The sequence below is a fragment of the Pituophis catenifer genome, unplaced genomic scaffold (genome assembly GCF_029215685.1).
Source record: "Pituophis catenifer annectens isolate HBS135680 unplaced genomic scaffold, rPitCat1.0.hap2 SCAF_2, whole genome shotgun sequence".
Lineage (NCBI taxonomy): Eukaryota > Metazoa > Chordata > Lepidosauria > Squamata > Colubridae > Pituophis > Pituophis catenifer.
The window spans coordinates 280,359,586-280,381,897 of NW_027256882.1; the positions used below are offsets into that span (position 1 = coordinate 280,359,586).

General features: G+C 39.0%; 1 protein-coding gene across 2 annotated transcripts in view; it reads right to left on the reverse strand.

Moving 5' to 3' along the window:
- WDR7 (WD repeat domain 7) overlaps positions 1-22,312 on the reverse strand; it is a 224,561-nt gene that overhangs the window by 84,576 nt on the left and 117,673 nt on the right. For both annotated transcript variants that reach the window (XM_070935976.1, XM_070935975.1), the window contains one exon: positions 6,306-6,527. In XM_070935976.1, the coding sequence (XP_070792077.1) occupies positions 6,306-6,527 (222 nt within the window). The remainder of the gene's footprint in view (positions 1-6,305; positions 6,528-22,312) is intronic.

The following is a 22,312-nucleotide window of genomic DNA, read 5'->3' on the forward strand; positions in this document are numbered from 1 at the left end:
GAAGCTGTTGCAATGAGAAGTTCTTAGGAGAAATATTACAATTTGCACTCAATTTATACTCAAGAATAAGTCTTTAATAAGTGCTCCCTTCCTTTATTTGGGATTTTTTAAAAAAATTCTTCAATCACCAAAGCAAGTCTAGGTAAGTCTAAGTGACTTACAAGAAAATAAGACTTTTTTTTTTTTAAAAGTTATTTATTTTTTCCTGCTTTTATTATTTTTTATAAATAACTTAGGCAGCAAGCATATCTAAGATATACCTCTTCCCTCTTCCTGTTTTCCCCACAATAACAATCCTGTGAGGTTGGCTGGGGTGAGACAGAGTGACTGTCTCACCTCAGCCGACTTTTCATGCCTAAAATGGGACTAGAACTCAGAGCCTCCTGATTTTTAGCCTGGTGCCTTAACCACTAGAAAAGGAGTTATTGGACAATGCAGGGGACAATTAATGCAATTTTAAAAACTCAAAATAGACACAGAATGAACTAATGACCATTTGGTGGCCTACCAGAAAAGTCTGTTTTTTTGTTCTTATGCTGTGAGGAACGTTGCGTTTATTGCATATCAGTCAAGATAGGAATAATCAGCAAAGTAGATTTGAGTCTTAATTTGCTCAGAAGTAACTCCTGTTCCCCCCCACCCCAAGTGCTGGGAACAGAGGGATGTGTCTGGGATGTATGAGTAAAGGACTCAGGGAGTATGTGCCAATAGTATATAATCCCAGCAGATTCACTCAAGGTGTGAGGAACTGCCCAGATAAAACAAACAGACATGTACTATATAGCATATCACACTGCAGAAGTACAGGAAGATGATGTACAACCTTCAAGATACCTTAGAAATATCTTTATTTACAAGACCCACCATTATTAGAAGATGAAGTTTAAATATAAAGGAGCCTGAGGGGCGTAGGAGGCTAATGCCTCCTACTAAGGCAGCATTTAATATCCAGCTGCCTGCAATTACTGCGAGTTCAATTCTCACCAGGCTCAAGGTCGACTTAGCCTTCCATCCTTTCTAAGGTGGGTAAAATGAGGACCCAGTTTGTGGGGGCAATAAGCTGACTTTGTATAAAAATATACAAAAGTATGAAGGCTATTGCTTAATGCATTGTAAGCCACCCTGAGTCTCCGGAGAAGGGCGGCATATAAAAATAAATAAAAAAAATATATCACTCCAATAATTATCAATTAGAAGTACTTTAGGAATCAATGTAATGTCCACTGAAAAATCCAGCAAGATATGAAGACAGTAAAAACTCTAACCAAATTATGCTAGGAAACGTTTAAAATGACACAGTGACCAACAGTTTGGAAGAGATCAGCCTACTTATCATCACAAAAAAAAAGAGACTTATCAAACTGTGTAAACTATTGCACAATATCCTAATTTTATGTGCTGGTCAAAATAATTCTTAAGATCACCAATGCAGATTAGACCTCTGCATGTCAAGGGAGAGGCCAAATGTTCAAGCTAATTTTAGAAATGACTGAGGAGCAAGACACACTATTGCTGATACACAATGGATAATTAAGAAAGCCAAAAATTACCAAAAAGAAGTTAATATGTGCTTGATCAATTATAGAAAGGATTTCAGATGTGCTGCTGATCCATGTCAAGCTGTGGAATCTCCTTAAGAAAAAGTGAAACCTGTAATGCCAGATAGAAAGCCAATTTTTGGATAGTGAAAGAGATTGGGACAAGTTTTGCAAGTGACAAGAAGCTGTATACTCTCTCCATACTTATTCAACTTGTGTGATGAATACCGTATATACAGAGGAAGGCTAGATTGGGAGAAGATGAATTTGGTTTTCAAACTGGAGGAAGAAGCATCAAGAATTTGATGACACTATCCTGAATGGGGAAACCCCCAGATCTGGGTGGGTAAAGCACTTACAGCCACTCGATCTTGGTAGGACTGAATCTGAGACAGTTCTTCCCGATCCAAATGAGAAGCATTGATGATGTGGGCTACATTTTTTTCCTTGAGACTCTGCAGATGCTTTCTAGATCATACTATTGGTCTAATTATATGGGTTTAATTTTTTCCTCTGGGCTTTACATTTTAGATGTAACCAAAGGTTTTCCTATAAAACTCACATAAAAGTTTATTTATTTATTCATTTATTCAATTTATATGCCGCCTCTCTCTGAAGACCCAGGACAGTTTCCATGTCCTGTAAAGGGGATTTGTAGCCTAGTCAACTTCCTGATGTGACATGGAAGAATATTTCAACTCCCCAACAGGGTCTGTTAAATAATGATGATATAGCACCCAAACAACTTCAGAATCTTCTACTTCACTTGGTCATTAATTTAGTTCTCACTGCTGGATATATATATATACCGTATTTCCCTGAAAATAAGACCCTGTCTTATATTTTTTTGAACCCTGAAATAAGCGCTTGGCCTTATTGCCAGGCGCTCAAAAGCCCGATTGGGCTTATTATCAGGGGATGTCTTATTTTGGGGCAAACAGGGTGTATGTATGTATGTATGTATTTATATAAAAACAGTTGTTTCTATCAGGACTCATACATCAAGTCACCAGCCTAGTAAGCAAGTAAGCACAGAAAAATTGTGTGTGTGTGTGTGTATAGTATATGTATATGTATATGTATATGTATATGTATATGTATATGTATATGTATATGTATATGTATATGTATATATAAAACAGTTGTTTCTATCAGGACTCATACATCAAGTCACCAACTGAGTTACCAGTAACTAGTTAATGAAGCCCACTGGCTTCAGAGGCTGAATGAAGAGAAGGGTGAGAGCTATTTGTTTAATTATCAACTATTCATGCTGAAGTGATTAAGATATCCTCAATTAAAACAACATACCTCTATTAGTTTGCAAACAATTCTGTGAATTGACTTAAAAAAGTGAACAAATCTATGTTTAATTGATAAATATTTTCTTTGGTCACTACACAATATATTAGTGGGTCATAAAAATCCGGACTTCCAGAATCCAGAACGATTCAGATATACAGTACATGCCAGTGTTTTATGAGGTAAAAAATCCCTCATACATATCTACCTGGTCAAGCAAACAGGCAAACATGAAGCCAATTGTTATAGGTCATGAATGATCAAATGTGATAAATGTGGAATAAAATATGGTGAAAAACAATGGCTATTTGTTGTTCAGTTAGATATAAATCTCCGATCAGTATTTTAATCATCTGTAAGTGTAAAATTTAATTGCAAGCATCTATTAGCTTCCCAATTTTTAGTAACCCTTTGCAATAAGATTGAGAAATCAAATATGCATGGAACCTGTCCATGGGATGAGTATGATCTAATATGAACATTATCCAGATTCACTGGAGAAATAGGAGAGCCAATATTTTCAGTCCAAAAAAGATTTGTGACTAACACATTTTCCACTGTGTTTGAGAAAACCAATGTTCTGCCATATAAGGGAGCAGTAGCCCATGGGAAAGGATACAAAAGCTTGATCATAGACAGACAATATTTTGTATCTCGAAGAACTGCAATTAATGGTAAGAATATGATAATGATAATGAAAAGTGCCAAATTTCAATAAATTTAGTGGCATAACTCTGATTAAAGATCTGCCTTTATGAACAGAATTTTGAAAAGCAAAAGTATAAATTGGATCAAAGTGACTGAGTTTAAGTCTCTCAACTTTTTCTTTTAATAAGGTGTTATAAAGAAGCATAGCCGTTGTATTTCAATAATTATTTTTAAAATAGCCAAAAATCTCAGAAGTTCACTAAATCTTGTAAGTTTCTGACCTTCTTGCCTCAAATCTATTTCAATGATTTATAATAGTGCAATTATGGAAATCTCATGAGCCTTCAATTGCACTTTTACTGAATGTGGGGGACTGCTGGTATAAGCCAGAGATGGGGTGTACATGTTTCTCTGTTGCTATTATGGTCCAAATGAAGGGAAAGATTTGGAATTGAGGTTATTGAATATTCTCTGGAGTATGGTTCCAAGAAAATAGAGCTTCAATGATTTCAAGTCACAGATGTTGATGAGATTATTTTGAGATTTATTATTCAGGTGTGAAAGCTGGGAAGTTTTGGTTTTAAAAAGTGTTTCCTGGTTTTCTCTCTCATATGTTTTTCATGATTCCAAATATCACTCTGAATGATAGACAGGTATCAAACATGAATGCAATATGTCTAGAATGTTAGTAATTAAATTGGTTATATGTAAACACTTTCCCCCCCCCCAAACAATGACAACAATGAAACATCAGCAAGAGACTAATGAATCTTTCTGCCCTCAAAAAAAGGCATTTGTTCTTTTGCTTGAACTTTTTTTTTTTGCTCTATACCTGTGATGGCGAACCTGGCACATGCGTCACCTGTTCCTCTTCCGGGTTTCTGGCAAGCATGCACGCACAATGATCAGCTGGCTTTTTTGCGTGTGGCAGTTCTGGAAACTGGAAGAGCTGGTCTTCCATCTTCCTGCGTGAGCATGCGCGCTGGGCAGCTGATTGTCGCAAGCACATCTGTGCCAGAAACCCGGAAGACTACCTGGCTGGCGGGCATGCGAGCGCTGGAAACCGGAAGTTCATTTTTGGCACCTGCATGCGCCCTGGGCAGCTCCTCTTCTGGGTTGTGGCCCAGACGGGCGCGCTCCCTTTTCGACACTCAGCCATCACTGATCTATACCCTCACAATGTCACTTCATAAACTGTTCTTAAATTGTGACATGTTTTTGTTAATCAGTTTTAATGTATGCAACAGGCATGTTTGAAATTTGTTCTGTACATTGATCCCTCTTCAATCTAACATTTCTTCTCCAGCCATAAAATCTCAAAAGTTCCTTAAAGACCAATATAGGTGTAATATTTGCCTTTCAGTAACAAAGATAATCTGTGACATTTAACAGTCCCATTAAGCTGTATCGATGGTATCACCTAAATCTGAATATTTTATTCATATTGAATATTTTAAAAGGTAAAAAACATTTCTGGAATGCTTTTTTTGATTTGTCAGTTTGATCTACAATCCTGATGTCAACTCACGAAGCTTTCCATATATATACAATGGCATTGAAAAAAAGCGATCTGTTCTTGCACTTATGACCATCCTAGCATCCCCAGGATCATATTATCACAATTCAGGTGCTTAGCAACTAGCATGTATTTATGACTACTGTAGTATCGTGGGACCATGTCATCACCATCTGTGATTTTCCTAGTGGGTTTTTGACAAGCAAAGTCAAAAGGGGGCGGGGGGAGAGAGGGGGAAGCTGGATTCGCTTAATGACCGTGTGAGTCATTTATCAACAGCAGTGATTTGCTTAACAACTGTGGCAAAAAAGGTCATAAAATCAGGACTGACCCACTTAAAGAATGCCTTCCTTAGCAATGGAAATTCTGGTCCCAATTGTGGTTGTAAGTCAAGGACTATCCGTATTTGGAAAATAAAGGCCAAAAAGGTACCAGTGATGGCAGGAGCACTTATGGATGTGACCCCTAAGCTGGGAGAGACTTTGACAGATCCCACAAACGGTATCACAGCTCTCTGTCCAGAAGAGTGCAGTGGTAGCTGCAGCTAAGATACTGTGCAGAATCCTCAAACTCCCAGGCCTCCGACACCTGACCCAGATTGAGGAAGACACATACCACCCATTGGCATGAAAAGAGAATTCGTAGCATAGCATAGCATAGCATAGCTTAGCGTAGTGTAGCATAGCATAAGTAATAGTACAGTATTAATATAGTATTAGTATAGTTGAATTATTATATTAGTATAGTATAACTATACTATAGTATCAGTAGTATTAATATTAGTATAGTATTAGTAGTTAGAATATAGCATAGTATAGTATTAGTGTAGTATTAATAGATAGAATTAGTATAGTATTAGTATAGTATAAATATAGAATAGCATTAGTATTTGTATAGTTATAATTAGTATATTAGTATAACTATACTATAGTATCAGTAGTATTAATATTAGTATAGTTAGAATATAGTATAGTATTAGTAGTTAGAATTAGTATAGTATTAGTATAGTATATAGTATATAGTATATAGTATATAGTATATAGTATATAGTATATAGTATATAGTATATAGTATATAGTATATAGTATATAGCATTAGTATTAGTATAGTATTAGTATAGCATAGCATAGCATTGCACTGCAATAAAATACAATGCACTGCATTGCACTGAATTATTGTATTATATTGCTTTCCTTTCTAGTTGAATTCGGCCATATTACATATATTATAAATATATGATTTAATGAACCTTTAGTGCAACAGTTGCATTAAAAGTGGAGGAAAAGAAGAAAATAACTTACAGGTGTGCCTTGCCAAGGAATAGTTGGATCCGCCACTTGTTGCGCCGAAACCTTCTGGAATTTGACTAGAACTGCGTGGTCTAGTTAGCAACTTCGGAGGTTCGATTTCTGCTCCAAACTCGGCTCCAATTACTCCCAGCAGAACGATGGCGGTAGCTTGCTTCCTTCTCTCTTCATATGACATTGATATTTTTTTAATTTGTGGAAGTCCAGGCAGCGTACCTGTAATACAGATGCATAAGGACAACGATGATTAAACAGCTATCTGCTTCATTAGAAATGACACATAGTCCTTGACTTATGACCATAACCGAGCCCAACATTTCCATTGCTAAGCAAGATAATAGTTAAGTGAGTTTTGTCCCATTTTACGACCTTTCTTGCCACAGTTGTTCAGTGAATCAGTGCAGTGGATAAGTTAGTATCAAGGTTGTTAAGTGAATCTGGCTTCCCCATTGATTTTGCTGTCATCCAGATGAGCCAATTGCCAAGCGCCTGAATTTTGATCACATGACCATGGGGTCGTGTGAAAAATGGTCATAAATCCCTTTTTTTCAGTGCCGCTGTAACTTTGAAAGGTCGCTAAATGAACATTTGCGAGTCGAGGACTACCTGTATATGTGAATGATATTACAACTTAAGCACAAATTACTTTCCAGTTACCCAAAGTAATCACCAAGGTATGTGTGGAGGGAAGGGGAGAGTAAGGGATTGCTTCAGAAAGTAAAACCAGCAAAGGAGTGTAAAATTTAGACAATGGACAGTCTCTTGCTGGCTTAGAATCATACTCAAGATTGTGTGAAAATGAAGGCCGCTTGTTCTGCCCCAGCTACGGACCCTAAAGAACGCAGCACACACAAACTCTTTACAAAGCTTATTTACTCAAAATAACTTAGTCTTTATCATTCAAAGGCTGTTAATGAACTGTCTTAACAGCCTACCGGAATTTTAAGATAAGGTAATCACAGTCTTACTAGAGTTGACAGAAAGCCCAGAAGCAATTTTGCAGAAATGAAAGAGAGTGAACTAAAGTTGTTTTCTACAGCTTGTTGCAAGCGGCATTCCTTCTTAAATAGGCTAAGGGAGTGACCAATTAGTCCCAAGCCTTACTCTCGAGGAGACCTCCTCCTGAGGAGCCACTCCTGCCTTTTGGCAGCTCTGCGTGCCCGTGCATCAAGAAGAGGCTCCTCCTCTTCGTCCTCTTCACTTAAAGGAGCTTCTGGAGGTTCTGAAGGCCCTGGCTGAATCCCCGCCTCTGGCACCACATCTTCTCCAGCCTCCTCACTGTCCGACTTGAGCGCCAGCTACACAGGCTGCTGGCACAGCACCACACCAGCCTCCTCGTTGTCAGAATCAGCTACAATCTGCACAGACCGCTGACGGGCCACAACACGGCTGCAGTGGATAGTGTTGTATCTAATGTTTTATGATGAGTGTACTTTTTAAAATGACTATGTTAAAATGACTCTATTACTATTGTTGTATAGTTGGCCAATAAAGAATTCTAATTCTAAAAATAGCTAATGACCCCACAAAGGATTCTATAACCCCTTTGCTTTCCCTTTTTTTAAGGGAAAAAAAAAACCTATGCTAAGCCTAATTTCCAACATTTGTGATTTCTCTACCTAAAATTGGAAGGAAAGGATGCTTCTGATTTTCAGAATTTATGGTCAGAGGGGTTAAGGTGTATAAAAGAGGTTTGAAAGTTGCACAAGCCCCAGGTTCTTTGCTTCTATGGAAATGCAGTGGCCGTGGTGTATTATGTTGGCTACAGAGACCCTGGTTTAAAATTTAACTTGAAAACTGTATTGAAGAGAAACTTATATTTCCATTCATTTGCCCAGAATCTATTTTTAGCATATTGTGTGTGTGTGTGTGTGTGTGTGTGTGTGTGTGTGTGTGTGTGTGTTTCTATCGAGACACCTGGTCTACCCAACATGTGGGGGGGGCATTCTGCTCCCTTTTACCTTTCAGCTCCAATCCAGGAGCCTTCAAGCAGTCGCATTCACGACAAACCATTTTATACTAAATTTATATTTTGCTGATAAAGAAATAAAGGGAGACTAGTATAGATCTACTTCAAGCTATTTAGCTCTCATCAGCTAGCCATATCCTTACTCGGATTCAAACTTGGGCTTCCTGCATGTTAGGCAGAAAAATACTTAGAAAAACACTTAATCTTTCCCTGGCTCAAACTGATGAAGAGAGGAGAACTTGTGGCTCAGAGGTTAATTCAACTGCCTAACATGCAGGAAGCCCAAGTTCGAATCCGAGTAAGGGTATGGCTAGCTGATGAGAGCTAAATAGCTTGAAGTAGATCTATACTAATCTCCCTTTATTTCTTCATCAGCAAAATATAAATTTGATATATAAACAACCCTCACTTCTATATATAAACAACCCTCACTTCTTCCTACTGCATTGTGATGTCAAATCTGAAGGAAGTCAGAAAACGGCCCTTGCTTCCTTGAAAGAACTGCCAACAGCAGAAGATTAAAAAAAATTGTGAATTAACAGGAAAAACATCTGCTGTGGCATTATCAAGCTATGGCAACACCCCCCCCCCTTTTTCTGTTTCCCTTGAAAAGACTAGCATTCAAATGTTGGTTTATAGGGGAAAAAAACCCTGGTTCCTAGTTTAGTTTCTAGCACTGGTAGTGTGAGTGCATTATACTCGGAGAAATGGATGGGAGGGTGATCTTTTAAGGAGGAAAGTGCTAAGAAAAATCAATAGTTACCTTCTACCAGAGAAGAATGAAGACGGGATCTACGCTAAGTGTTACATAACCATTTTAATCATCATCCATTTGTATATATGATCTCCACAGCAGAATGCAACCTATACTGCAAGGGGGGTGGGTGGGTGGGTGGGAGGAAGGCTTTGCCTACATTAATTGTCTCTCTGGAAGAAAAGTCTGCTTCCCTCTCCCCTCCCTCACGCACCCCCTCCACCCACCCCAAGAAGCACGCTCCATAACAATAGTTCAAAGGAAAGCTCCATTCTGCAGTTGCAGTGATTGTTCTGTCAGCTGACCTCTGCAGAAGGGAATTGCTAACTGCTGCCAAGCTCCTTAGCTGACAAATGAATGATCACAGCTCCATCTATTTTCACTGTGGCTGCCTCCTAGCCCAGGTGCTCAGACACAGAGCCCCGGTGTGACATCTCAGATCAAGATGAATTGGCGCAAACTCCTGATCCAAGATTGTTTTATACCATTTAATTTAGTTTCTTCCCCTGCTCGGATGAGCACAGCTCTGGTTATGGATTTCTATTCTAATGTACTGAAGCAGGCACTGAAAGAAGCCAATGAAGCAGATGCTGGAACTGGAGACTGCAGGGATACTGATCAATAGAGGAGGCTTTGACCCCAGCCGCTCAGCCTCTGCAATGGTCACTGTGGAAAGAAAAGAAAAAGGGAGGGGGGGGGAGCCCCACACTTGGGCTGCTTCCAGGAGGAAATTAAACAACGGGGGACTTTTGGCAAACTCCCACCCCCACCCACCCCCTCCAAAAAACAGAAAGCAAAACTCTGGCTGATCTTCCTTTTGTGTTTGACTCAAGCCAGTTAACCCTTAGGAGACAATATTGCCCAGATATTCCATTGTGTCCAGATATCAGACACCAAAATCAGCTTGCCTATCTTATTTCTTTCACCTAAGAAAGAAAGTAGTATTTTTTTTTTTTTTTTTAAAAATCAACTATGGATCTTCTTCCAACGTATAAATCTGACAATCTCATTTATTTATTAGATTTATATCACCGCCTGTCTCGCAAAATGGGACTCCGGGTGCTGTTCAAACCAGGGGTGAAATGCTCCCGGTTCGGACCGGTTTGGACGATCCGGTAGCGATTGTGGCAGGTGGTTCGGTGATCCGGTAGCAATGTCGGAGCAAAGCTTCGCTTACCCGCCCCAGTGTCGTTACTTCCTGGTTTTAACCAGGAAGTAATGTGTTTTTTACGTTCTGCGCATGTGCAGAAGGTCTGCGCGTGGATGTGAAGCGCGCACGGCGCATGCACTTCCAAACCAGTAAGGAGGGTAAATAGATTTCACCCCTAGTTCAAACATATTAACAATTAAAACTGGGAAACAGATGAACGTAAATAGAGTGATTTATTTATGAAAATGATCACGTTGCAGTCAAAGGCTTGCAGTTTGTTTTAACGGTATATTTTCAGATTAGCACTAATCAAGCCCAACGCACTAACCGCCCTTTTTACAAGGCACTTTTTAGTTTATTTATTTAGATTTATATCCTTCCACCCTCGGGTTTTCAGGATGGTTTCCAAAATTAAAATAATATTAACGCATTAAATTATTACTGAAATATGAACATCCTGATGATTCTGGAAACATTTAAAATCAAATGTTAGTGAGTTACTCATGTTTTGGGGAATGCCAGGGTCTTTGGACTTTTCTAAAAATCCAAGAGGAGGGGGCCTTTCTCACAGAAATTGGATTTTTTAAAAAATCTGCTATTGATGGATAGATAAACTTGTACAGCCAGGGCCATCCAGATGCCTTTCCCAGCTGCCATGTGCTTGTATACTGGGTCAGAAGTCCAGGTTTAAAGCTATGTAGGATTCTGTAGGAAGCAGCACCAGCACTTTAAAATGGGCTGGGTGTATCCTGAATGCAAACAGAATAAAAGAGTTCTAGTAATGTTGCACCTCTTCCAATCCACAAACTATATTGTTTTTATTTTTATTGCTGTAATGTAAAAGAAAAGAAAAAGAAAAAAAGGAGAGGGGAATAAAAACATACAGCACACAGAAAATGATTTCTTCTTCCAAATAACCAAAGTAGAGAGAGAGAGAAAAAGAAACCCCTACGAAAACAGAATACAGATATAAATGACAAAAGATATGTAAAACTGGTTTAAGTTCTTAAATGACAAATTACACCTTGCCCACATGGAATCATATTGATCAATCTCTCCATTAGAATGACAGACGGACAGTTCAAAGAGGGAGAGCAAATACTTTTTTGAAATCTAGGATTTTAAGTCTAGAGTAATCATTTCTGTCCTAAAAGCCCATACGCCACTGTGGCCATACTGTTCTGCACCAGTTGTTTTCTCCAAATGGTCTTCAAGGGCAGCCCCACACAGCATGCATTACAGTAATCCAATCAAAAGGTTACCGGAGCATGTAGTGCTGAGATCAGGCTATCTCTAGCTAAAAATGGTTTTACAAAACCTTCTTAGGACTGCTCAGTGTTGTAAACAGGAGATAGGGGGTGTCATATCCCCTTTCTCTGTTGAGTGAGGGCTGTTCAATTTTAAGGCAGATGGTCTTTTTGACCCCTCTTTCAAACTAGTGGCCCTCTGTCCAGAACATGGACTTCTCTGTTCCAAGAAGATTCCACACCCATTTGCACTCTGACTCAGGTGACCCTGAGGGCACAGATAAACACCCAAGTGGCCTCAATGACTCTCAAAGTGCTAATGATCAGATTACTGTAAGGAATATAAATCCTTCTATTCCCTTCCATCATTCAGTTAGAACTGGTGTAGCTTCTTGGATGAGAAGTAGAACATCTTCAAGCATCTTCAAAAGTCCCATTGCCTTTTGAAAACCATCTTTGGGACAAGTTGCCTCATCAACTGATGCTATGCATAAGTGCTACTGGTCACTGAGGCACAAATATCACAGGCACCCAAGAACGGCTCCAATTCTATATCTGGTCCGTAAGGAGAATACCACCCCATACGGCATTGGTTTAATCTCAGTTCCAGATATCACAGAGAATATCTTTTTAGGATTCAGTCTAAGCCCTCATCTAATATTGTGACAGGCTGTAAGCACTGATCCAGTAGTTCAATCGCTTCTTCTGATTTGGTGAAAAAGAGAAATAAGCTTGACTGTTGCCTGTACTTGATAACACATCACGCCAAACTTCCAGATGATATCTACCAAGAGCTTCAAAAAGGTATTCAACAGTATCAGAGACCACAGTGAACCTTGTGGAACTTCAAAGACTGCCATGGTGAATGAACAGAACTTTCCTAGTAATGTAGGTAGGTATAAAACCACTGTAACACAGGGCCACCATAAAGACAATCTAGTAACATGCCACAGCCCACAATATCAAAAACTGCTGAGATATTAAGAAGGATCAATGCGTTAGCTTTCTTCTTACAGTACTCCTTCTCTGAACTGGTTGAGATTATCTTCTTTCTCTGCGTTTCAGATGCCAACTACACCATTTTCTTTGTAATTATAGGGAAAAAGTGATATCTCCCAGATCTGTTTTAATTTTGGCATCAAGAGTGATATGGGTTTGAGCAACTTTGCCTATAAAAAGCATCATAAACTCATTGCATTGCTTCTCTGAGTTGGGACCCAAACTGTCTGTCACATCGACATCAGCCACATTCCTAACTATTCTGAAAAATTCTGATGCATGGTTCATTTTGGATGCAATAGTGAAAGGTCACTTTCATTTCAATAATTACAAAAAATTATCGAGTAGTTGTTATCTGAAACACAGAGAAAGTCCAGGATTGTCACAGGGTCCCCAGTATAACTACTGAAGTTCCCAAAAATCACAATCTTGGGATTCTCCACTATGAACAGGAGTTCATCTCAACCTGTTGTGGCCCGCTGGCGGTCTGTGGAGCTGGCAGCAGAGTCGGGCGGTGAGGAGGTTGGGGAGGAACATGGGCCTCCAGTCCTGGAGTCTGGGGAAGGTTCGGACGAGGGCTCTGCATCAGAGGCAGAGAGGGGGCCAGGGCCATCTGGGAGGTATGTGCTGTCTTTGGAGCCTCCAGAGTCAGACCTCAGCGAGGCCGAGGAACAGGGGGAGCCTGTTCCTAGTGCGCACATGCGCAGAGCTGCCAGAAGGTAAGAACAGTTAAGACAAAGGGGACAACTCAGGAGAAGGGCTAGGAGATGATTGCCCCCCCCAAGACATAAAGGAGGAACAAAGGCACGTGAGCCTTTGCAGGAAGCAACTTTGTTCATTCTGGTCGGTTTAAATTCTGAAGCTCCATTTTGACTCTGTGCTCTGTGTGGCCTTGCAAAGTTACTTGCCAATTAGATCTTTGGCAGCATGTCAATGGAGATAAAGGTGGGTGCTTATCTCCCAAGTTGTTTGATGTGTCATTGGTACAAAGTCCAGGACTCATCCATACAGGAGAGAAGGGATAACCACAGTTCTGTAGTCTTTCAGCTTGTGGAAATATAGACTTTGCGATTACCTAGTGGTTAAGGTACTAGGCTAGAAACCGGTAGCCTGCAAATCCAAGTCCTGCCTCAGCCAAAGAAATCCAACTGGGTGACTTTGGGCCAGTCACTCTCTCTCAACCCAAGCCACCTCACAGGGTTGTTGTGGGAAAAATAGTTGAAAGGAGAAGCATTAAATATGTTCACTACCTTGAATTGTTTATAAAAAAAATAAAGGCAGAATCTAGATAGATAATAGATAGATCTAAAGATGATGTATCTCCTGTATATAGAAAGGATCTTATAACATCTTTTTGCATACCTCCCCCGTTCTATTAACTCTGAAATAATTTCTATATTTAACCATTCTTCTTGAAGCCAGAAATATTTAGCTCTGTAAAGTCCAGCACAAAGAAACAACAGAATTAAGTCTAAATTTCAAAAATACTAATTAGCATAATGATTTCTATAAACAGAATTTTGTTCACATTGTTTTTGTGGATAAGAGAGAATTGTGTGCGGAACTTCTTTGAGTTATTAGCAGGAACATGCTATTAATGGCAATCCTTACCAACAAATAAACCAACAGCCAAATGGAACATTTTAAAATGAAATAATGTCTATAAAAGTTGTCCTCACTATAAGTTTCATTTGTCTCATGAAAATTTGGTATTTCCTCACCGTGACATGCCTCCATTTAATCATGCTAAAGGGTGACACAGAGATCCATTTTCTTGACAAGACGGTTGATCACCCCATCACAGTGAGAAAATTAATAACCTCAAATAGCTGTATGTGAAAAATAGAGGCTACGCTAGGAAGTGGGAAGGTTCTTGCATTTAAGCTGCAGAGAAAGTACATTTTCTATGTGCAAAGTAAATGGAAGTGACAGAGCTCTTCCTATATTTTTTTGCCTTTTTTGAAAAACAAAGTATATGTTTTGGTTCCATGGTTTTCAAAACATGCCTACTACTGAAAGAAAAGGATAATTTCTTAGAGAAATGGACTACAAAAGTAGATGTGTATCCTTTGTTCATAAACCGTTTTAAAATAAAATGGAAAATAAACAAGTCTGGAAACAGTTTAAAGCTGTTTAAAAGGCTATAAAATATTGAATATTTCATGTGAAAAAGCAGCAGGGAGGTGTGATCAAAGGATAAGGATAAATTTAACAGTTTAAAGCATTTTACTAAATAACTTTAAATATGTTAATTGGCTTTGCACAGTTGCAGTGTAAAATTAATTTTATCCTAGCCTACAATAAAATGATTAAAAGGCATATTAAGTTCTGCAGGCTTAACTGGAACAAAATCAATGCATCTGAACTGAGGCTAAAGGCTCTTTTTATGGGAGATGAACTGCTCCAGATATTTCACATCAGCTATTAGGATATATAATGAGGTGCTATCGTTTCATTAGATATTAAAAACACAAAGTTGTACATGCCAGGCCAGTTATTATAGAAATACATTTTGTGAGTCTAAGTAGATAAGGTGTTTGGTTTCAGACCACAAAGCTTACTAATCAGTCCTGAAGAAACCGGCTTCTCATAACTGCTTTTGTTGTGGTAACACCTCTGGAGGTGACAGGACACACCTGAGCCTTGTTATCTGGAAGGAGTTTGAGCCAGTCACTCTTGAGAAAGTGAACAGGGGCCATAAGGTCAGCCACCAGATTTTGGACCCATGCCCCTCCTGACTGGTTAAGCCTTCAGGAAGGTGGCACGTCCAAGCAGTGATTAATATCTCTTTGCAGGAGGTTCCACCTGCCCCGAAAGATGCAGTGGTGCACCCCCTTCTTATGAGGCCCAAGAATTTTAGACAACTTCCAGTTGTCTTTTAGGGAAGGCTGTTGGCACATAGCTATAAAATTAGAAAATTATCTGGATCTTTTCAGCCTGGGTGTAATCTGAAACCCAGCTCTAGAACAGTGTTGATTGGTTTTGAAGGGCTCGGGATGGTGCAATCATTCTGGTCATCCCGGTGTGAGGGACATCTGGGTGCTGGGCAGGGACTTGAACTTTCACTTGGTGGAGAAAACCTGGAAGCTTTCAGATGTGGGTTTTCCCAGATGTACCAATATGACATCTCTAATAAAATGGAACTTTGAGGAATCTCGAGCCTCGGAGTCTTCTTTCGTTGGGGTGTTACTTGGAACCCTGACATTAACCCGAATCTGGCCCAATCATACACCGCCCCAACTGGAGATGCCTCCCAGTCACCCGACTCCAGGTGCCAGGGCAAGATGTCCTTGACTCCCGAATCCCATTTTCCCACAGTAGAAAATGTGGCAAGCCTGAAGGCCCAATGTAAAAGATGGCTTCTAGGCCTGACCCCCGGACTTCTTAATGGCTTTTGATACCACTGACCATGGTATCCTGGACCAGCTTCAAGGGTTGGGAATAGAAGGCACTGTGTTAAGGTGATTCCCCTCCTTCTAGTTGGTGTTGGTGGGAGGGAAGAGGTCAAGCCCATGGCACCAGTGCCCCAGGAATCAAGCTTTTTGCCTCTCCCATTTAACATCTACGTGAAACTGTTGAGGGAGGTCATCCATTGGTATGGGGTGCAGAATAATCATACGCTGGCGATATCTAATTATATACCATTATCCCTACCTAGACAGCTGATGATGCTGTGATTGTGCTAGCTGAGTACCTGGAGGCTATTGGGGTCTGGATGGGGAGGAATTAGCTTTGCCTCAACCTGGGCAAGACAGAATGGCTCTAGGTTTTTGTCCCCTTGGATCCAGATGATATTACGTCTCTGACTCTGAATGGGGATTGGGTTTGTCTATAATTTGGGAGTCCTAGGCTCACGGCTCTTGTTCGAGGATCAGGTAACAGCCGAGGTTAGGTGGGTCTCTGCACAGATTTGTCTGGTGTACCAATTGTCCCCTTTCCTGCTGTAGTGGCACAGTGGTTAGAATGCAGTACCTCAGGGTACTTCTGCTGGCTGCTGGCTGCCAGCAGTTCGGCAATTTATGTGTCACTGGCTCAAGTTTGACTCAACCTTCCATCTTCCTGAGGTCAGTCAAATGAGGACCCAGATTATTGGGGGCAATAGGCTGACTCTGTAAACCACTTAGAGAGGACTGGGAAGCACTGGGAAGCGGTATATAAGTCAAAGTGCTATTGCTAGTGCTATTGGGAGGCCTTGCTCATGGTCACTCATGCCTTGATACCTCTTATTTGGATTACTGCAATGAACTCTACATGGGGCTGCCCTTGAAGACCACCCAGAAGGTAGAACTGGTCCAGGATGTGGTAGTGTATGCAATAATGGGTACCCCTAGTTTTACCCATATAACATCTCTGCTGTGTGAGCTGCATTGGCTCTCAGTTTCCTTCCAGGTGCAATTAAAGTGCAGGTTATTATCTTTAAAGTCCTATATGGCACACAGCCAGGTTACCTGCGGGACCATCTCTCTCTAAGGACAGCTACAAAAGAATGGCAAGTGTTAAGGTTTCATTCTTCTTCTTCTTCTTCTCACCAAATACAAAACAAAGGCAAATGAAAAAAGCATGCAAAAATGAAAGCAGTAATGTAGAAAACGATACACTTCCTATCCCGATTCTGTGTATGCATTTTAATATGTTATAATGTCAAGATAGGATTTTAATGGTAAACAGATATAAACTGAATTCAGTTCACATTTGATAGACATTTTATTGCAGTCATAACCTTACCTTGGGTCTGTAAGCCTATAAAAAAAAAGCGCCCCCATCATTCATTGAGCATATCAATGAAAGGGAGAAATGAAGTAGACTGCAAAAATGAGGTAAGTTAGCCAGACTTTGAAAGATTTTATCAATACATGTAGAAAGAAACACGGACATCATAAAAGACGAAGCACTCTCTCCCAGGGTATTTTATAATATTTTAAAATATTGTCTACAATCCATTTCTATATGATCTATGCATATCATCTGTATCTGTATCTATCCTCCACTTTCTAAGGACACTTTGGTTACTGAACAGAAGATTATTCATTATCTGAAGATTATTCGTTATCTGAAAGCTATAAAGGCTAAATATTAAAGGTTTTGGTGATATTGCTAGATAAGATATCTAAATGTAACTTTCAGTGCTGCAGAAAAGATTGCAGCTGATTCAACTCAGAAACAAGTAATGAAAGACAATATATAGACAATATATAGGCCTGGCTAGGTGGCTCAGTGGCTAAGACACTGAGCTTGTCAATCAGAAAGGTAGGCAGTTCAGCGGTTCGAATCCCTAGTACAGGTCTCCTGCGTGAGCAGGGGGTTGGACTAAATGACCTCCAAGGTCCCTTCCAACTCTGTTACTATTACATTCAACAAATCTCAATCATTTACATGTCTGTGGAATCATCCAGGTCATGGTTATCCCAAAGGTGCTTTTCCATGAGGCAAATAAGACTTTCTTGGTTTTTGCTTGAAGATGTTTTGCTTCTCATCCAAGAAGCTTCTTCAGTTCTGACTGAATGATGGAAGGAATAGAAGGACATCTGGTCATTAGCACTCTTTCAGAGATATTCCACTTGGAGAGCCTCAACGACTTTCAGAAAGAGTGCTGACAGCCAGATGACTGCAAGGAATGTAAATCCTTCCACTCTCTATCATTCAGTCAGAACTGAAGAAGCTTCTTGGATGAGAAGCGAAACGTCTTCAAGCAAAAAACAAAGAAAGTCTTTTTGAAAAAGCACTTCCAGGACTCAATTATTTAGGTTGTCATTCTTATGATAATGAGTGATAAAAGAATCATATAGAAGCCTGCTGCACAAAGTTAGCTTTATCAAAATGTAAACTGTTTGTATCAGATTATTATGATTACATGTACAACTTCATCTGTATATACTTACAATCAGGAAATAAATATGTCTAAATGAAATAATTAAAGGAGATACGGAAATAATTAAAGGAGATATTTTTCCATGCTGTATAGTTTGAAATCTGTTTGATCTGTCTGTTCCCTATGCCTCGTAAAAGTGTAAGGTTTTGATCTTTCGGGGGGGAAAAGCACATTCAATTTCATTTTTAACACTGATGAACTGGGAATCCTAGATATTAGCTTATCAGAGATTCAATGCATTAAGTCTACATAAAGGCATTGCTATTTGCCTTTTAATTATTTATACAGATGTAACACTATCCACTGACCTGAAGTACTGGAAGTTTACTGTTTTGTCATCTGTGAAGTGCTAAGATTCCTGTAATGCTACTTTTCAGATAAAACTGCACTTCATCATTCACCGTGTGTACTTGATAAAGGACACCCGGCATAGTTACAAAAATGTAACATGTATATATCAGAATGTGTGAAATACATTATTTTGTGGACGCTTGTGTCTCCTTTCCTCTATTTTGCATCACCCAGTCAATAAAGTTAAAGAAAAAACAGCATAAATACACAAGATGTCCATTCTTATACATAAGATCACCCTTTCCAGAATGTTTAGATGATACTGATTTTATTTTAACATTTCATATTGGTTTAATATGCTCATGGTTCCCTACTTTGGTTTGGTTCACACTGCTATGCTCCTATTAGGAAACTTTCTCTGGAAGGAAATCGGATTATCAGTTCTTCATAGTTCTATTGATGAAATGCAGGAGAGATAATTTTGATTTTTGATTGATGGATTGCTTGATTGATTTAGATTTTTTTTATTCCTGCCTTTATTACTTTTATAAGTAACTCAAGGTGGTGAACATAGTATTTTTTTCCTTCTCCTATTTTCCCCATAACAACAACCTTGTGATGTGAGTTGGGCTGAGAGAGAGTGACTGGCCCAAAAATCAGCCAGACAGCTTTCGTGCCTGAGGCAGGACTAGAACACAGTCTCCTGGTTTCCAGCCTGGTACTTTAACCACTAAACCACACCCTCATATCCTTTGATAAACCTAAATAGGAACTGGAGACTATAGAGATTGGCTAGACTACTGCTGCTTAGAGGGACCTATCTCTGGTGAAGCAAATTTAGGATTCAACCCATAATCCAACCATATATACCAATATAGAATATAATATAATGAATAGAATAGGATAGGAATAGGAATAGGAATAGGAATAGGAATAGGATAGGATAGGATAGGATAGGATAGGATAGGATAGGATAGGATAGGATAGGATAACAGAGTTGGAAGGGACCTTGGAGGTCTTCTAGTCCAACCCCCTACTTAGGCAGGAAACCCTACACCACTTCAGACAAATGGTTATCCAACATCTTCTTAAAAACTTCCAGTGTTGGAGCATTGACAACTTCTGGAGGCAAGTGGTTCCACTGATTAAGTGTTCTAACTGTCAGGAAATTTCTCCTTAGTTCTAAGTTGCTTCTCTCCTTGATTAGTTTCCACCCATTGCTTCTTGTCCTGCCGTCAGGTGCTTTGGAGAATAGCATAACTCCCTCTTCTTTGTGGCACCCCTGAGATATTGGGAACACTGGTATCATGTCACCCCTAGTCCTTCTTTTCATTAAACTAGACATACCCAGTTCCTGCAACCGTTCTTTATATGTTTTAGCCTCCAGTCCCCTAATTATCTTTGTTGTTCTTCTCTGCATTCTTTCTAGAGTCTCAACATCTTTTTTACATCATGGCGACCAAAACTGGATGCAGTATTCCAAGTGTGGTCTTACCAAAGCATTATAAAGTGGTAATAACACTTCACATGATCTTGATTCTATCCCTCTGTTTATGCAGCCTAGAACTCTGTTGTCTTTTTTGGCAGCTGCTGCACACTGCTGGCTCATATTTAAATGGTTGTCCACTAGGACTCCAAGATCCCTCTCACAGTTACTACTATTGAGCAAGGTACCACCTATACTGTACCTGTGCGCTTTGTTTTTCTTGCCTAAATGTAGAAATTTATTTTTATATACTTTTATAATATAGATTAGAAAGTTTTTCTAATGTAACCATAATTTTATTTTTATTTCATTCATTTTTGGCAAACAATCAAACATGAGCTATGCTTTAAAGCAAGCACATTTTTATTTTCTTTTTCCAAACAGCTGGAGCCACAATGTTTTCACAGTGTTTTGCAGTAACCCTATGTTTTAAAGGCACTGCTTTTCCTGCTGCAGAGTTGGTCCTATTTCTAAACCAATAGCATATTTAAATCCTCACCAATTAAATCAATACAGCAACGTTCCCTTCAAGGTGAGACCAAATAAACCTGTCTGAAGCCCTGAGAAATAGACTTTGCAGTATATTTTGAGTGCTAAGTGCCTTTCAGTCCAGAGATCTGCCATTAAATAATCATTAGCCATCATTCATTCTTCCTAAAAAGCTTAACATCTCAACTTGTCCAGCATCCACTAAAGTATTAGTATAGACTACAAAGTATTCATTAGCTTGTAGGGATGTGAATACACTTCACTTAAAAAATGTACTGCACACAATGCTTTGCACACAATGTTCCTCACCTTATTGTTTTTCAGTTTTTTTTATTATTATTATTTGCTTCCCTTACATGGAAGGGTTAAAAGTGCTGGCATGCTTTTATAAACAAAGTGTCCTTTACCAGCAGCTTTGTCAAGATCTAATACTGCAATTTTTTTTGTTTGTTTGTTTGCCCATACATTTATGGATTGCTGTTTGGTTCCAATCTTATGTAGCTGGAGGAATTTTGATCCTTTGCTAATTTCAGTTTTTGCTAAATTTTCAGAAAACAAATGGATACTACAACTCAATAAAAGGTATCCATAGTATTTTTAATGAGAGTCACCTATGCCATATCTTTCTTGATACTGGAGCACACTTTTAAACCTCTAAACATTTCACAAAAATAATCCAGGCGTTTTCTATCACTAATTTCAATATACTGTATTGAGACATTATTATAAAAGTGTGTGTGAGAGTTTCTGTCTGTCTGTTTGTCTGTCTGTATGCATGTATGAATAATACTATATTGATGCAGGCCTTAGCTTTTCTGTTCATCTTGCATAGTCATGCTGAATAATATTGTCACTTTCACAGGCTGACTTCTATGAATTATTTGTGGGTCAGAGGAAAAGAATTTTACTTGGTTTTTATGTGTGAATCGTAAGCTAATTACTGTAGTTTTGGATGTATAAGTGCAACCCGCTAGTTAGGTAACAGCCTCTCAACAAAATGCACAATGACAATGAATGAAAACTGATCAATAGTAGTATATCAATACAAATAACGATAATTGAAACATGGTATTTTATGACCAGATATCTTCTTTAAAAATGGGAAAAGGAATAAACTGTTAACCAGTAAACACCGAGAGGCAGTGAAACTGTATGAAAAACAAAATGTAAGTCAGATGAAACATAAAAAAAATAATAAATGCAATTCTATCTATCCTTTCCGCACGAGATTGCATGGTATCCATTTTATATGAACAATTTCGCAGTGTTCTCATTGTATTTTAAGGAAATGGTTACCTTCAACCATTTTAGGTTTCTTCCTCTGCAGTACTACTGTGCAGTGAAATACTTCCTGCATAGCAGAAGCAGGAAAAGCTGCTCTGGTCAAGAGAAGGGTGTGTATGAAATCCAATTAAGGATAAAGCTGTACATTATTAATACTGGTATTACATTTAAAGAAATAAGGACATCAGCAGCACAGTTAGGCAACAATAGAATTCTACCATTTGATTAACAACACAAGAGGCAGGATTTGAGCCAAATGAGTAGCCTTATAAGAAAAACTGAATTGCATGTTTTACAGTGAATCTGAATATAGTTAAAGGATGCATATTCATATCCTTAAGCCTGGCTTTTTATTTACTGTTTTGCTATATACGGGCTACAGTTAATCTAGCAAAATAAAGTAATCAAAATTTTGAAAACCCTCTACATGTGAAAATATTATTTTCAAATGACATCTGCTCTT